The sequence below is a fragment of the Varroa jacobsoni genome, unplaced genomic scaffold (assembly GCF_002532875.2).
Source record: "Varroa jacobsoni isolate VJ856 unplaced genomic scaffold, vjacob_1.0 contig00569, whole genome shotgun sequence".
Lineage (NCBI taxonomy): Eukaryota > Metazoa > Arthropoda > Arachnida > Mesostigmata > Varroidae > Varroa > Varroa jacobsoni.
The window spans coordinates 121,384-140,121 of record NW_019214490.1 but is presented as its reverse complement, the minus strand read 5'-3'; the positions used below and the strand labels follow the sequence as shown (position 1 = coordinate 140,121).

The 18,738-nt window shown below is 41.6% G+C and overlaps 1 protein-coding gene across 1 annotated transcript in view; it reads left to right on the top strand.

Moving 5' to 3' along the window:
* Nucleotides 1-18,738, top strand: part of LOC111271378 (carbohydrate sulfotransferase 1) — a gene marked incomplete at its 5' end in the record, with an annotated part of 38,122 nt that continues 19,384 nt past the window's right edge. The window contains 1 exon segment of the mRNA XM_022852120.1: nt 1-1,503. Within this exon segment, the coding sequence (XP_022707855.1) occupies nt 1,423-1,503 (81 nt within the window).

Below are 18,738 nucleotides of genomic sequence, written 5' to 3'. Positions count from 1 at the left end.
TAGCCCCAACGTGAGAAGAAGAAGCAGCGAACCGATCCTTTCAGAAAAACCTCTGGGCAACAGAATTTGAATTTGTTTGCTGGTTGTTTCTTCAGATTACTTTGTTTATCGGTCGGTTGATGTAGATGGGCCTTCCATGTCTATCTGCATGTGTCTGACCCACAACGCCATTCGCGAGAAATGGCCCCCTTTTTAATTTGAACTTGGCAGCGCCAACGATGTCCCCCCGACTTACGGAAAGATACCGCTGGACGTAGGCTACCCGGACAGTAACGGTAATGGTCCTAGCAGCGGGAGGACAACTAGAATCTATTCGAAGCCATCACAGTCTGGCGAATCATCTCCGTCGTATTAAACGCTGAATGTGACGTACGTTATCGCTGATTTGTAGTACTGTTCCGACCATTGCAAAGGCTGAGAAAAATAGGATGAAGTATAAAAAGCGGTAACAATAAAGAGATGGCAATTTACTGACAGGAGATCAAAAATGCGTGTCAAAACACCAACAACTGCACGGAACAGCCAATAAATGACCGGTGTGACCGGTTAGATATAAGTGGCTAAACCCATTGTGCCTTGTCACAAGTAACTTGCAGCAAGGTCGAGCTGGGTCGAAGGCACGCGAAATACAAATCTGTGCTATTTATACGTGACCATTATATCATCTCTACGTTTTCTGTAATATAAATAAAAAGTCATAAAGCGATTAAGATAAACGAGTACCACAAACCGGAAGCAAAAACAACATTTTTTCGGGATCAAGATTCATACGACAATGTGTGTTGCGACGTCGATACGAAATCGGGAGAACGTAATATGTCCGTTATCAGCAATCGTCAGCGAAACGCAATAATTGTTACTATTCATAGGGAAATTTTATCTGAAGCGTATATAAATGTGCTAAGTCGCTATATATTAAAAATCGTATAAAGGATGTATACACTTGCTCCATGGATCAAAGAGACGCAGTCATAATGTAGTGGGCAGAAAGAGTGACTAGAAAATCGAATTAGGCAAAAAAAACGTCGTCTTCCTGTTTTCGTCTGACCTGATTCGGCACCTGTCAACTGTCAAGCCCGAGCGTTGTTTCGTCTTTAACCAGAATTAAGTGAAATTAAGATGGAACCGTTTTGTCATGATGAATCCCCTATATATCAAATATCAAAAAATCACTGAAGTCGAAGTGACAGTTTGCTGTCTGGCAAAAAGTACGCAACATGTGACACGCAAACAAGGATCGTTTCCTAGTGCTGGCAGCTACCGCCGTGACATCATTCGACGAACCAAACGGATGCCCGTATGTGTTTCGTATGCGTGTGATCGTTGCATAGGCAAATCATGTAGTAACTCATAGGGAAGAACGGGAAACAGGGTTTATAGCTGTTCTATTAAGTCATCATCGATTGTTCATATGAAAGATTGATGCCCATAACACCCGTTGACAACGCTGAAATGATGAAACTTTCAAAAACCGTCCCAGCGCAGCACACGTTGCAGAGACAGGTAACTATTATTAGGACACGCATTACCCTCGGATGAGTCGCTTGTCCCATGCACCTAGTGCCTGTACATTTCTCAAAATCTCATAAATCGAATAACACCTGCGACCAGATGGACCATAAAAGCTAACACTAAACATAGTAGAATCTGATTGCTGAGAACACAGACCGCTCCGTCAATACCGGAACGGTACAGCTCAAATTGATTTGTAAGTCGCGGATTCGATGTACTGTATACTTGACAAAGTTAAGCTGCAAAATGCCAAAATTTGTCATAACCGTCTGTGTATTTGTCCGGAAGGCGAAATTCGTCTGCCTATCGTTCAAAAAATGCGATGCTTTTCTTCCTTGTGATTATATTTTTCTATTATTCTAATACTCAATGCACCCTAACACGTATCATAGTTAGGACACTATTTTTAAGACTTGTGAAGGCCTCTTAATAAGACCGTGCTGCTGATGTATTCCTGTTACTGCTAGAGCGGGTGTGTGCACGATCGATTCATCCAACCCAGTATTCAGCAGCCGCATGCATCGACGTGCAGCACCATGCCACGTGATCAAATATGCTTGGCCATATGAGAGAACCTCCTATTAATACAGTTAACTAATTAGTTCTAAACCACAATTTCCAAGATTATTTGCTGCTCGAAAATGAAATAGAAAACGTAATGAAAGACAGCATGGCCACTTCGAATCTAGTATTAGATTTGTATGCTTTCTAAAACTAGGTGCAGCCTACCGTGACAACACATAGACTGCGCTGGAACTGAACCTACAAACCTGTTTGTCGGTCCCGTTCGCAGTAGATGTAGCAGCAAGGAAACTAGGTACTAACCGTTGACGCTACACGATTTATCTTATTTTTATAAATTACGCGAGGTTTTACAGTTTTTAAAGACAATACAATTAGTACATTCTAAACGATTGGTGATTGCAGATCTTTTCGAGCATTTTCTCTATATATGGAATTTTCATACGCTAGCAGTACTTTTGGCTGCTCGGACGCGTATTCCTATTAATGTTCAATACGTATGGATGCTCATCTAGTGCCGAGCAAGATTATTACAATAGACCCGAAGTAGCAGCACTTAATGCCTCGACTCCTGAATGTTCTTATGTGAAAGTTCATTTACCTCATTGGCATCGTCTGCTTGTAGCGGCTAGTGATCTTAAAGGGTCCAACATCAGTCAGAGCAGTAACAGCGATGTAAATTATAGACGTTAAATGCGGAGCGGCCTGCTACTTCAGCCAACGTTATAGCAACACGGTGATAGCTTCAAATATTCTTATTTTGCAAAGTGCTTCCCACAATAACTTTGTCAGCCGCGGCTTGTTCGCTGCCCCAGGGGAAAAATCCGACGAAGGCGAGACTCACAATAAGTGTAACAATATTTTCTTCCAGAAACCGTCTCGCCAGTTGCTGCTGATGCGACTGTGTGAGAACAGATGTCGAGAACAAATTCAAGGTACACGAATTGATCATTTATGTTGAACGTTTGCGCCCCTTTAATCAGAGAATAATAACGTTCCGAGAATAGAAACGTTTTTCTTCTCTGGTAAACTTTTGAACAGGATTACCTCGAAAAATAGTAGCAGCAAAAATCTATTGAAAGCACCGCAAAACGTCACGTATTTATCAATATCTGTCTTACAGGGAAATTAATAACAAGATGAATATCGGATGGGCATCTGTGCTAATTTAAAACTTCGTCTTGTTAGTAACCGCATCCGATCAAAATTTGCCAAAAAAATTGGGCTGAGCACATCTAAATTTGAGTTCGAGCTTAGATGCTGCATAAGTGTTTTTATGTATCTCTTCACGTGATTTCGATGAGCTTGTTTATAGAAAAACCCAGGTCTTCGTAAAGCTGTTAAGTTAGTCGAATTTCATTGTTTCGCTGCACCTGACGCCCATATCGCTCGTGAGTCTGTTGTCCTTCAACGATTGGGATACCGCTTGTTCATTACGTCGATTACTATCGTCATGCGTACATAGTTACCTGTATGGGTTTGTAGTGTTGACGACACCACAAGGTCTCCCTCGAAATCCGGCCATTACGTGCTTCAGTTATCAAGCAGCCTAGTTCTCAAGTAAGGCCATGCCTTCCAGGCATGCTTTGAGAGAAAGTTTGACGCAATAAAAATTATAACATTAACGAGCATAACCGAGATTAATGTCTCAGATGCAGAACAATTTTCCTCTTGTCACCGAAGAATACTCCGCTAACAAGACTAGTAATAATGTGGGCCGCTTTGGCTAGAGTTACGACCCCTAGCAACAGCAGAACTTGTAGTCAACAAAGTACATATATACAAATATGTATATACATTTGTTCCTCCCGTTTAGCAACGTCTGCTCTTCTGTTGTTTTTTCCTTTTTTGTCGCATAGGCAAAGCCATACCTAGCCCATCTGCTGTATGTGAATCTTGGGTCTTGCTACGTCCTGTCAAATAGTTGCTTACGTAGACGCCCGTAACGTAAGTGAAGCGATCACGCATTCAGCTATTCGCACCGGTCTATAGCCAGCTATAGATGAACCTATTTGTATATGCTCATTGGATCTGCTATCAAACCTTGACAGAAAGCACTAAATGATGCCACCGAAAGTGGTAAAACACTATCGATGCTATATTTAGTTCTGTATAATGACTGTACAATGCAACAGACCCTCAGGGGGTACTTGCTGGATCGTTTATACAGTGGTGATATTTAGGCGAGCAGTGATCCTTCGGTACTTTCCATCGAAGTTCCACCAATAACATCTAGCGAGTTCGATTTGTTCGAGCTAACATGGACCCCAGGTAAGGGACGTCGTCGATTCTGTGTTTTAGATAGTTATTCAGTATTCAGATATTGTATCGAAAAAATGAGGGATATCAGGGATGAAAGTGTAGACATAATTGTCTTTTTACAAAAATAAGAATAAGAAAAAAAAAAGCAGAACATGTTCGTTCTACTGGCGAGTACAACATTGTCAAATCGCTCAATCCGACCTCAACAAAACCGTACGTCGACAGTCTTTCCGTCCACATATATGGCTCTAACAATATCGTTTCTAAACAAATCAGCAGTCCTTAATGATTATAGGTAAGTTAGCAAAAAACCTCACATACCTATTTTGTCTCCTATTTTGTATGTATCAGATCACATAATACCCATTTCAATTTCTGTAGCTGTAAAATTTATCCTTCATTGTGGAAGTATGACAACAAGCTTTTCGAATAACCTATGTGCATGAAATTATTAGACCTTAATTGAATAATTAAGTTGAAACTGCTACAAATAAGGATGCGGATATGAGGCGATACATGCTCTGCCATTCTGCGGCATTGCTACTACATTGTATGGCCAATTACTACGAGTATCAAGCGATTGGCTTCATTGAGATGCATGGGTGTCACATTGCGAGTTCTCACAATCATAGGTGGTAACTTCGTAATTATTTTAACTTCCAATTAACTTAACTTGGAGCATCAACTCTAATGTAATATAGGCACTGCACACGCACTCCAATCACATTCACTGGCCGCTCGATAATGACTAGTTCGAAATCCAACTTTTACTGCCTGACTTTAAATGTGGGCTTTGAGAGTTTGTTTCTGTCTAAGAGAAGGGCTTGAGCAGAGAAGCTTTCTTGAAAAAATCTCTCATTGAAGGATAATTACCAGCGAACTATTTAACTCACGGTTAGCAGAAATACTTAAATTCATTCAAGTCAGTGAGTCATCAGTGAAAACATACGAATCTTTCTTGCAGCTTCCTCGCGAAACCCCTTTTCTCATTCCAGACCTATTCTCTAGCTCTGTTATCCCAGAACCCTGTTGGAATATAATCGATCGTCTGCCCGTCGCAATGGAATATACAGAAGAGTGTCTGTCTGTAAATTACGGAAGCGTTGAAAACCATGCACGCATTTTACAGACGTATACGACTCGTACTCAATACAAAACGATTATTTATTTATTAGGATATTACTTATCCAAGTAAACGAGAAAACTGAAATACCTTGAGTAATTTGACTCGTAAAGCATTTTCGTTTAAAACGCCTTCACTTAATGGTTTGGTAAGTAGTAACCTGCCTTAACTTACCTCAGACAGTTTCAGATAATAACTGCAGAGATAAGTGAGCGTTGTTTTAGGTTAAATAATTTTTCGAATTGCGCAAAAGAGAACCAACGTTGCGTTTCACTTAATGTGAATTGTTTGTTCATTAAAAAAACAACATGTATAGTGCTTCCTGCTATTCGTATTGAAGTAAATGATCGGTACGCTTGATACCCTTTAGCTTTTTAGTTACCGAATGAGCCCTTGTAACTCGTTTAGTGCTCCGAGAGACTAGGTTGCTCCTGTCAGTCAATTTTTTCATTAAAAGAAGACCATTTTAGAGATGTTTCATATTCCTCTTGACTCGTTAGGGCTGATGATTTTATAGAAAGAGTTCTTCTTAGGGCGTCTGTCAACTTGATAATAGCGGCGCAGGTGCGTTCAAAAACGCATGTACAAAAAAAAAAGCTTAATTTGTCGTGCTTTTGTCCCGGTGGTTAATGGCCGTTTCGATGGGAGAGGAGACTTCACTAGCTCGTTCGATTTCTGCCATCTTCGCTATATTTAATAATAGACGCATGTTGAATGAATGGATCCGTCTTCTTATACCAAAATTGTAGCGCATCGCAACTACAAAAATTGAAGACCATGTTGCTTTTTAAAAAAAAAACCTTGGAAAGGCCATTTTGCCTAAAAAAAAACTGAAGCAATTATCATAAAATTACACATTCTGAGCCATGCGAACAGGCCAATGAAATGTGCGTGTCCTCCAGTGCCTTTTAAGTAGAGCCGACCTTGAAGAATTACATACATTATCATGAAGGTTAACACCCATGGCAACATGAGTTAATTAATTTAGTTGTCTACCTACTATATATTAATAGAGCTCAGCGGGCGTGTCTCGGAACGCAGGTAGCTCCAAGGTGTTTATTGCTTGGCGGAGCGGCAGCCCTACACTGATATATAAAACAAAATGTGCCCTCGGTAGGCAGCAAGCTCAGCTTTAGTGATCGTTATTGGACTGTAAACCATACGAACAACAACGACAAAGTTGTCCAACAGGAGCAGGACACGCAGGTACTTCCTCTGATCGAGGCAGAGTGAGGATCAAAAGCCTGCAATGGCAAGAAAGCACAGGCCAAGTCGATACGTGAGTATTACCAATAAGGACTGTTTTCCTATGGCTGTCAGCAGGCTAGACTGGCCTGTTAAAAGACGGGACAATTCAAAGTGATCGAACACTTTCGATTTTTGCTGTCACAACAAAAAACAAGCCAATGTTTTCAGAATTGCTCTTGTATTGTGTTCGCATATCGTTCCACGCACTTCAGACTTGAAGAATCAACAGATGACGCCCAACATTTCTAAACTGATTGCCTATGTATAATATAAATCAGTAGCCGCCGAACCACCAGACCCACTTAGTTTCCCGTTTCTGATCAGTAGATTTAAGATCGTAGATGCTTCTTGGTCTACTCCGAAAAGCGATGCTTCAATTGTTGCTGATCGACGATTCTCGGCAAGCAGGCTATGGCGCCTTAAGTGAACAATTTCTTCTGTCATCTTCGCTTTAGGGATATAATCTTAATGATATGTGATGGGTGCATAGTCATATGGTGATGAGTGATCATTGCTGCTGGTCTTTTTTCTACCCTCAACTTGTTGGTTTGCAACTTAGCTGCAACTTCATGCTTAGTCGTATGCTATCCTATCTCGAAATGCTTTGCCAATAGGTGCAGATCTATGTTGTAAACAGTGAAGGGAGTGCTCAAGGTGAAGTGAGCATTGCGAAGATAAATCGCGTCCGCCTGCAAAACGGACGTGGTAAGTAGTAGCGTGATCGAATTGGAATTGACCCTAGTAGCGGCCCGTTAAATTAGTCTAGTTCTGTCATACGTGTTCATCTATCTATATCCAACAAAGCTCTCAGCTCAGTCGGATGATATTCCGGAATCCCGACCTCCACAGTCCGTAAAAAGAAGACCGAGCTACTGCTGTCCTATCTGTTCAAACAGCTCCATTTTTCCTGTAGCATTCATTGTCTAGGCGCATCTCATTTTCATGTCCTATCCCTTCCCTTCAATTCACCATACTAGCTATTCACCAGTAGCAGCAACGTGACAAAGAGTGAAGATGTCTATTTGGGATACGATCTTCAATCATCCATAAAATTCAAAATCAGCATCGTGAAACTATTTGATCAGATATCCTCGTTTCTGTACTGAGCCCCTTTCTACAAAAACCGCTTACTTTTGTGCTTGTATTTAAATATTATATGAATCGGGATATTGTAGATATACGTGCTGATTCATGAAAAGGTATAATAACAATGAAGTCGTGGCATCACTGCTAAGCTTTGGTATTCGGCTGTTTTCTGAATTGAAGGACTCTTCGATGGATGGTAAGAAGAAAGCATTGAAGAAGATAAAGAGAACGATGACTCGTACAGCGACGCATTGAGCTAAAATCGGAACTCTTAACGAGGACGTTCTATGATTATACGATGAAATCGCCCTGCAATTCAAATATGGCCATCCGGACAATGAGACGAACAAGAGGCGTCAGTCGAGATTCGAAAACGCTACTGGCTATTAAACATGCATTTTCTGATCTAATGATTATCTCTGGTGGGTAGGCATGGGTCAAAGAAAAGCATAGATAGATAGATATTGCTAGTATTTAAAACGCGTGTGTCAAGCCACTTCCCCTACTAATACATACATGTAAAAAGAAAAAAAAAAATCGATAAACGTGGGTCTCTAATATTTGTAGCGGCTATACCTTGTTCAACTTGATAATGAATAGATCTCATTGTGTATGTTTAACATTACTACTCAATTACGCCGTATGACGAATATCCATCTAAAAGCGTTACATAAGTATACCAGAACACATGGCTCCGAACGACAGAAGACAGCGTTCCTGTGCGACAGCTTTGAAGAATAGAAGCCGGTCGATTCAGATCATATAGGCCGATTCGCCTTGAGAATTACGTCTAAGGGTACTTCGAAGACGGCCAACTGCTCAAAAATAGCTTACGTATTATTAAACCGACGCTGAAAGACGGCCTGACTGACTGATGGCTGTAATTAGTAAAAGCGATCGCGTATTATCAGCGTCGTAATCAAGTATGCCACCTTCTGGGCAAAGCTTAATAAACGTAGCTAAGTTGAACATCATGTATCAGCTATGAATCGGTGATGGATGTACGTTTTACGTAACGATTGTTGAATTTTAAATAGAAGCAATCCCTGGGCTACAACTTTCAAGCGAATGACTTAGTCGGTGCATTATAGATCAATCTATCCGGTTCGTTGAGACAGCCTTTCGATCCCGCGCGGATTCGCAAGTGCCCACAATATTTCCAGCTGACGTTAAATATGGCATCCCGTCTTCGCGAATTTTACGGTAATTGACCTCTATCTAACCTATCATAGATAATATCGAGTGCGATAACGACAAGTGATGAAATAATCAGCTGAGTCTCCAATGGGCTGCAGTGAAGTCAGATGTGTTTTTTTTAACTATCAAGTTGTTAGTGACTAGTAATAGCTTTTGGAGACGTACTAGCTTCGAGACATTATATCTATGGTAGCAAGGTGTTCTGCTAACTGCTAGTCCAGAACATGAAAAGCAGTCAATTTTAAAAAGAGACTGCGTTAGGTAGCGCATAGAAAATCCCGTAGGTAACTCATTCGTACTTAAAAGGATCTAACTACTATTTCGATATGTGTATCGACGGACGCTTAATTATTGTAACGTCTTTATGAGAACGAGGGTCAGCAATGGCAGAAGAACAAAGCACGCCCCCAATTTATAAGCATATGGGTATCTGCAAAAGAACAACGAGCAATGGACTAATGAGTAATGTCCTCAACTAACCTCTAAAATGCTCCTGTCTCCGTTAAGAATTATGCAGTTTGTTGTTTGGTCGTTATTTTACTGCAGACGCTTAGTCGGCGCTAATAACAAGAAGGCGCGAGGTCGTTTTCTTCATTGAATATAGAGGTCCCTCATCTTTCCCGGCTTAATAGCTACCGCTATAAGTGAAAACGCAGACCTCCGCAAGAGGCTTCGCAGCATATAAACGCGGTCAGACTCGTTAGGCAATATTAGAGGAATATCTAACGACGATAACAAAGAGACTCTATAGACTAGCGTTATCACAATCCTGATAAGCAATAATATGGCGAACGCGTATATGTGTCTAAGAAATCATATATTCTGACGGTGGAATTAATCTGAGAATGACTGAATACTTTGATCTGATGAATGATTGAGTTGTTTAATACAATATCGGTAGTAAACAGGTAGCAGAAGTTATGAAAACGATTCAAAACGGTTGGAGTAACGCGTAGGCAACGTTTGCTCACAAAGCCGTTTCTATCTTATGGTGGTACCCACTTTTTAAGGTTAAGCAACATGTTCACTCGCTTTTCGGTCTCTTCTGGAATCACTGACAACTATCTACGGGGTGCAGTCGTCAAAGGAGCTATGGTTGAGTGTTGCACAGAAACGAGGCGAAACAAATGATCGCTAGATGTACACTGTACAAATTGAATATTTGAAAACCGTCACACCTTCGAAAAAGGCAAGCGAATGTACACCTCGCTCTATTAGAATGAAAAATCAGCTCTTTATTTATGTGAATGAGCGCTTAGAATGATCTTTTCGCTTATGCTAACGCTATCCCTTCGACAAATATTTCAATCTGGTCCATCGTTACCGAAAGATCATCACAGGTTTATTAGGTCATAGAGTGCGAAAGACGAGACGATTACTACATAACTGAACAGCCACCGTGAGTTCGACATTTGGCGGGGTCACAATGGGCAATGCTGTACAATCAACATATTGCCGCTGATACATAAGCTAGAAGTTGAATCCGATTTCGAATAACAATAGGGTAGTAGGTACCCTGCTGTTATCATTGTCAGCGTTACCGCCGCAGCGGTAGGTCCTACCACCCAAAGAGGACAGAAAAGACGCTATCAACCAACGCTGATGACAACAGAGTCGACTGTGGTAATAACAACACCCAACAGAATGGAAGCATAGAAAAGGCACTAGTCATCATAGAATAGACAGAACCAGCTGTCAAGAAGCAACTATACGGCATTAAGAATAGCCGCGAAAACACGAAGATCCAGGGGCACCGGCAGTAATTTCAGAACTGACTACAGCTTACAACGGTGGCCGTTACGCCAGTCCCAAAAAATATGCAGAGTATCTGACCAGAGACTGGCTTGCTTACAGTGAACAGAAGGCGGAACAAAGACTAACGATACCGCAGCCGCAGTTAAGAATCGAAACGCAACAAAAATCGCCCGCTTGATTGTCCACTCGACGCTGCAACGGTGAAGGTTCTTCTTCAACGTCTTCCCGTATAATTTTTACCTTTTTTTTTTTTCTTTATTCATCGCAGAGGACCCATCCGGCGTTCCAGGCCGCATTGCTGCTGCCATACGGCCAGTCACTATATGCTGTAGACTGATCGTTCGTAGTGGGGATCGTGGCTACACAGGCCACGTCGTACCGCTGCTGATAAACGAATTGGCACCGTTATGTGCTAGTCAGCCAGGCAGGCCCCATGAATGGCCGTATTGAATGGAAACGGGTAACGGAGAAGCAGCATTGGCAGAATGGAGTTAGATGTATCGATTTGGTGGGTCTGGGTTGGGCTGAAGGCTGGAAAGGAATAGGGGGTACAGGGGCATGATAGGGAGCAACTATGATTGGGAGCCGCCAGACGGACGTAGTAATTGTCCATGCACTTTTTTCTGGGTTAGTTTTATGAATGTTACACTTTGCCTTCAGCTTGATGATAATTGGCGGTCGTAACTGGATACAGTGTGTGTGGGTCTTACTTCAGCCGTGCGTGCAATGAGGTAAAATAGAATTTCCATTGAATATTACTAGCACGGAAGTCACTAGTCCTATTAAACGTGAGATAGGCGTTCACAGATCGTAGGGTCGGCGATAGAAAGAGTAGTATCAGCTGTTGTCAGACCTGCACGCCACATCAAATAACTACCAGAGCTGAGAACAAAACATAGTTTCTGTCCTCTAATGCTGGTTAAGTGTGATTAAGTCTATTTCGTTGATGGGAGTTATCTGCCCTGTCTGGCACGGTGTCCAGGTGCAGTCTCAGATTGCTCGAGTCATCTTTTTCTTTTTAGTTATTTTAGCAAAAAGCTCTCTCTGCAATTGCATGCAAAGGGATACTGTTCGGTATCGAGATATATTGCCTCCTTAGGTTTCTCCTGCATGTTGAATGAGCGAATCTAGGTCTATCATCGAGACTGCAATTGCCGTAGCCAGAGATGCCCTTTCGTTTTGCCCCTTTATTAAAGTTAAACACTGTAAAAGTACAAGGGGCTGAGCCATTTTGAAATATCCAGCGTTGATCAGGGTCGAATCACGCTACCCAACCGTCAAAATGCTTATCTGTGGTATCAATTCACAGATATAAAAAAGTTGATACGTCCCTTTACGTAATATTTGGTAAACGCCAATGTTAACATAGCATGTTACTATAATTGGTATACAAAAATAGTTTCTTTCGATTTTCTGCCGGTCCACAAATATAATAAATGCTGTAGACTTTTTCTTATTTTCAAATATAGCCTTCATTGTTTAAGATGATCTAAATGTAAATTAGTCAGCTAAATAGTTGAAACGCTGATTTTCGCATAATATTTAAACTAATAAACGCAGTAATTTTATGTGTACGTCAGTTAATTATAAAAAGATTAAGTAAGTATAGCAAAGAATGCGATGTCTATCAGCCAGTGGCAATGAAAAAAAAAAATTAATTTACGACAAAGTTGCCCATGTAGTCCAGTAATTTCAGGTGCCTCAAATTGTTCCTGATGATTCCGTCAATCGTCATAAAGTCATCGAAAAAATAGGCTCGCCCTAATCAATTTGCTGTTTCTACGATAAACGGCTATATAAGACATAGAAACATTCTCTATATCACAAACACTGTTCAAGCTATATAATGACGGATTACTACTGACTAGGACTAATACGAATGATCTCGTTACAGCTTAACGGGTAACTTATTTGCCTACTAATTACAAGCAGTTACCTTTCGAATCCATGACGCGCACGTACGCTATGTGGTCGTCGGCGTAACTTGATTCAGGTCTGTACGGTAACAAGCGAGCAACTCCCTTGGGTCCTTCCCGCTGCGTAAATATTACATGATTATTTGAAAGAGCAACAAAAATAACGTTGTTGCCAACACGACTACGTTTTCAAGGACAGCTATAACGGGCACGGAGAAAGTAGACAGGGTCCTGGAGAACCCTATCTGATGAAATTGCTATTGCTGTTATAAGAGCTTTGTATGTGATAATTTGGGCTTCTTTAGGTAAAAACTATGTATAACGTGGCCTAGTGTTAATAAATGATTATACGATAGATCAATTTTTTTTTAGACCACGCCTCTGTTCGGCTCTTTTGACTAGTAAATGGACAACTCAACGAAGGTCGGACGTTGGAGGCCTGAGAAGCCTATTTTGTATTACCTACTGTAAAGTATTTTCAAATGTCCTATCCGTGGCAAAAACTGTTTCGGGTGTCGAACGTCGCAGGCTTCGGGCTCCATATAACTATAGCGCCTAGCTTCTAAGTTCTACGTACTATCTAGCGTGTGTTCGAGTCACCAATGGCCACTTGAACCTGTTTTTAAGCATAGGACCTGACAATGTTCACAGACGCAGCCCAGGAGAAAGTAGCTGATTAGGGCGAGCGTGTCAAAGCGAGGTGTCATTCTCTGCGAACTTAAACAACGTTTTCCGTAAACTGCAATCAAAACGAACGTTGTTTGAAAAAGGTGCGTTGAAATAGCAGCTTTGGTTACGCATTAGATTGCTAACTTCATTGGTTCGAAAGACAGTTTTCCTTTATGTGAAAAGCGACGTACAGAGATTCAGAGCCGCACGAGTAAACATTTTGAGGTCACCCATTGACCCACCGGAAGATTAGGTTGATATCAACTTCTACCAATTAATGGCCGAATCTCCATTTATTTTATAGCTTTTTTTTTTTTTTTTCTTTTTTTTATATAAGATTCGTACAAAAATAGTACAGGAAGCTTTATGTGTTCGCTTTTTTCGCGGTCTATGTGCTAAGTGAATGGTAGCCGTTTGCCGCTCTGCATTTATCACTATCATCTTAAAGCAACGTTACTCATAATTACAGAAATAGCGTGCCTCTAAGGTATTGTTTTTTGAACTATTATTGGAATAATAACTGTACATGCTACTAGGTCGGACTAGTTCAGCCTGGCCGGGGTGCAGCTTTAAATGCGTAATTGTGAGACCACCACACGCGAAATTTCAGCTATTGTTTCCCGTCTCAAATCCCATGACCCTAAAAGGTTTCCCTCAGAGCTAAATAAAAATAAGAGGGTAGGCCATTTAGACTAGTGCTGTGATTTGTGGCTGAAGCGTTTGAAATGGATCTCTTACAGCTTTGCATGCTCAGATTATGATATTTTCCAATGTTTTCGAAAGGATAAAGACAACGTACAAAGCTGTAAATGGACCCTTCAACTAAAAGAATAAACGCAGCTTTTAACAGTTCGATCAAAGATAGCCGACGAGCCAGATAGATTTATGAATGATGAAGGCACGCTGACATGGTGGCACAAAGTGAAAAGCACAAAGCAACAGAGCCCTGGTAGAAGGGCCTTTCTAAATAGAAAAAATTCTGTCCTCCTATTCACGGCTTCCGAGATTTAGTAGTTAGTTTGTTATCTCCGCTTCAAACGACAAAAGGGTGCCGCCAGCAAAAGGAAGATCACTAACTGCTTTATCTGCAAATGAATTTCTCGATTTATCCCTTCGTGTTGACATCGAGCGAACTCTTTAACTAAATCACGCCTAGTAAATGCTTCAGTATGAACACTCCTGTTCTCATAAACGTCTCATAATGATTCGGAACGTATTGTACGTGTAAGGTCCTGTTTAGGGACACCTTTGTGGAGTAGCAAAGCAAAAAGGGAGAAACACTATAAATGGTGCATGGCTATGATAATGGCACAGCGAAACCGACGAGGACAGGGTGGATTGCTAATACTAATCGAAGGTTTCGAGCCTTACGTTCGGTACCGACGTTATGCATTGCATGAATTGGCTGGCTCTCAGCACAAAAGCAAGCGTCAGCTAAACACGCTACCCATCACGCCGTCTTGTGGACGGTCGCTAGTACTGTCCACAAGTCCACAAACATTCAGTTGTATAGACATAGAGTACAAGGGATGTTGCTATTTACCTACGGCAAATCTAATCGATCGTATAGGCCACGAGAAAAAACAATAGAGGAAAAACTCTGACTGAATGAATGAATCACGTCCAAGGAAATTCCTTGCTTTAGAAAACTCTGAGGGAAACGTACCTATTGTAGTTTGAGAAAGGATAAAATTCTAGAAAATTCATCGAGCTAAACATATGCTTCACTGCAAAATCAGCAATAAGGTAGGAAAAAAACGCACAACCATTTATCATCACAGTAATTTTGATCGCACATTATGTAGTGGCATAATGAATAATAAATATGAGATTTGTACAGCATGCTTATGGTGTCCATTTAAATTAAATAATAAAACCCACGGTAACGAAATCATATATATCCTTCCTTTCGTTCTGTTTATATCAAATGTCACCGTGCCTAAGCCTTTTATCACTACTTAAAATCTACGATAATTACTAGATGTGCCTACCGGACAGACAACCAGTTATAACAGAACGAGTTAAAGTAGATCATTGCTATTTCTACGAGTCCCTGGACAGAACCTGCAGGTCAGGCCCAGAAGCACATCCATTACCACGCACTCACCTGTCCAATATAGAGCCCGAACACTTGCACCCAGCCGCAAATGCAGTCGCTGCCAGTCTGCCCAGAGGCAACAGCTTTATCGAATCCCAGTCAAGAGAAAAGCACGAGAGGCTTCTCGACCCTCAATCCTTCCCTATAATAGGACGAAAAGCACGTAATGTTCTGCGTATGTACATGAATCACAAGGCAAAGCTAAATCCAATCCTGAAGATTGACGTTGGCCAGTTGCAAACGCACTTCAAGGCATTGTCCTAACAGATGAAGTGCCTATTTTTAGGTACGGTAAGCGGTACCTACTAACCAGCGAGGATGAGAAAATTGTAATACATTTTGTTATACATTCTCACGTGTGCGTGTCTGAACAAAGTCCGTTTGTACGGCAGGTATACGATGGCACGCACAATTGCACGGCTGCACCGGTAAATGCTGTCGTCGCCTGTACGCCGCGCTGTACAAACCCATAGAGAGAGCGTTCGGACTGCGAATGTCTGTGGCCAGTGACAGTGTATCAAGCTAGAGTCGAAAGTTAGTACTTGATCATTCTGCACGCAGAGCAAAGCCTACATGAGCAGTGGAGTGTGTCTGTGTGGAAAGTCAAAATGTGTCCTTGATAGGCATATCTTCATTGAATGGTTAATATAAGGTAAAAATTCAGTTGAACGACTGCGGGAGGAATTCATGAGTTGTCAGAGCTTTCGATTCGCTCTCTGCCCATTCGAAGTGTGGACATTGTCGCTTTCTAAACTGGTCGTGCCAGTAGCAGAGAGTTGACCTCTAGATTCAGACTTTCAGACACTTTGTAGCGCACAGCATTGTTGGGATTACTGCCTATCGAAAGTGACAAAAAGCGTAAACGCCGTATTATCTCATACACAGGGCTACCACGCTATCAGTTAGCTGGTTAAGGGCGAAATTACCTTTATTGGTAGTAGTTGTCGATGACTTAGAGTAAAATCTACAGGAAGTGACGGGAACAAGTCCTTGCATGCGTCTGAATTCGCCTTTCGAGCATGTTTATGAATCCCTAATTTAGCGTGAAACAGAGAATCCAAAATAAAATGAAGAGAAATATGATTGTCCCTCCCTTTTCGACAGTGTTCGGCAACATGGCCTATACTAATCATAAGTCCGAATAATAAGAATTTTTTTGGTTTTGTCAGATTCGTCAAAAATCTCTCTATAAGGGAAATTATATATAAGACGTTTTAGATTGACCTATGTGCTCATTATGTCTCTTACCGCCACACCAAGTTCCACTTCCTCTAGGACATTTGAAATGCTTGTATCCAGTTTAGTCCCAGAAAAATTGTCGGTCTTGTTCCACGTACCGTAGCAAAGTTCTGTCGTTAATGCTTGTTTTGAAATAGTTAATTTTTTACTAAGCGTTACTTCGTTCTCTTTATCAGCTTTTGTCTTCTTTCTAACATGTGCGATCTATGCGAATTTTATCCGCGCATCTGAGTAAATGCAGACACTTTACAACGCCCTACATACGCAGATAAACGGTCTTTCCATACAATCTTTTTAAATGCAAGTGCCGCTACGTCCGGAAAATTTTCCATTGAAGTGCATTTGTGCAAAGTTTGTACAGGAACATCTGGAGCGTGTAGACGAACAGCTGTTCCGTAAGGGCATAGTTTCTTCATTATACCAACGAGTCTGCAAGTCTACTTCAATTTCACTGTTTTCTGTTGTGAATAATTGGTCGGCCAACCCAGTTCTTTGGAACAACCCATCATTCTATTCACGATTTGTGCCTCAACGCTCGGGTCTCAATTAAAGGTTGGGAATTTACCAGTGCTTCTACTGCTATCTGCGTAGAATAATATTGTTTTTGTTACTTCTATTGCTTTGATTACCAAAACCACCGTCATCGCAGCTACTCGTGCTGCTAACATTCTCAGCTCCATGACCGCATCAGCCGCGACGTCGGACAAATGATCATTGGCCGAGCTTCCAAAATGCGAACTTATGATACTAGTATTCCACTTTTCGAACGAATTATGATCCTCCTGTTTGATCTCATGGTCATTTTAACTGTTACTTCTCGAACGATTTTCGTTTCTTTGCTACCGCGCTATTCAATTCTGTTCCCGCTGAGCCCCGCTATTTTCCGGATCCCCGATCACCTAACCACTCAGCCAGCAGCAATCGTCTATGGTTATGGCGCTTCTGTCGCTTTAAAAGAACATTGCGGCATCGCTTGATACGGTTTCTCTGGCGAGGCGGCCAACAGCAGCTGCGTTCGCTCCGAGGCAAAACCGCTGTACGCCAGTGTAATGAGGTTTTTCTACTAGTTCTGACCGTCTGCTTAATGAAGAATCCAATCGGGCGAAAATTGCATTCTTCTGGGCAGAAACACGCACAGCGCGGCACTGGGCAGGCATAGTAGTACAACTGAAAGACTGGCTTGTCGCGGTGCGTCTGTTTCAGGCTCACACATACACACACACGCGCGCATGCACGCACGCACGCACGCCAGAGAGAGAGAGAGAGAGAGAGAGAGCGTTTTACGCGGCGCGCAAGGTCGTCGGATGATTAAAGCAGCTTCGGTTCTTCCTCCATTCGTTCTTTGGTTTGCCGGTTACCACCTTTATTTCGGTAGCGATACCTTCAACCGCGTGGGTCGCTGCCGTTTCAGCAATCTACTGAGCGTAAATAGTTTTTTGAATACCCCTATCAAGTGCCTGACCCCTCACTGAGATACATCCCTCGCTACGAGCGTTTGCCCCTGTAATGGGCCCTTCTAAAACTGTGAATGTGGCTTGACTTCAGGCGCAACGGGTTGATGGCAGAGGCGACTCAGCAGGTGGCCTTTGGCCAGAAGCACTAACTGAAGTTGCTTTACGCTTGTGGAAAGCCTAATTCAAAAAGCACCGCATTTTCAGCCTGGATATGTGCAAGCTCATTCGTGTTTAGACGAATACGTGTGGGTAGATCAGATGAAACGTGGAAAATTTACTCTTTTCTTCATATTGAGAAGCTCCTATAGTAACGATCATGACCTGGAAGTTTGTCGTGTTTCAATAGTGTTTCAGCCGTAAACACTCCCGTTTTCTTCTAAAACTGAGATGATCATGTAATGTATACATATATATATATATGAGCCAAAAAAGAGAACAGTCTCTTATTATAATGTGGGTGCATTATGAACATACTGTTTTAAGGTTGAATAGATAGCATCGTAGTCTGGCCCTGGGTAGAAAACCTCCAAAAATAACAATGAGGTTATCGGTGTTTCATTGTGATGTAATCATCGAATAAGAATTAAAAGGAAACAAATTGTTCACCCTGAATTAACAAGTTAGACAAAGAATATCGTTTAAGCGAATGACATAATA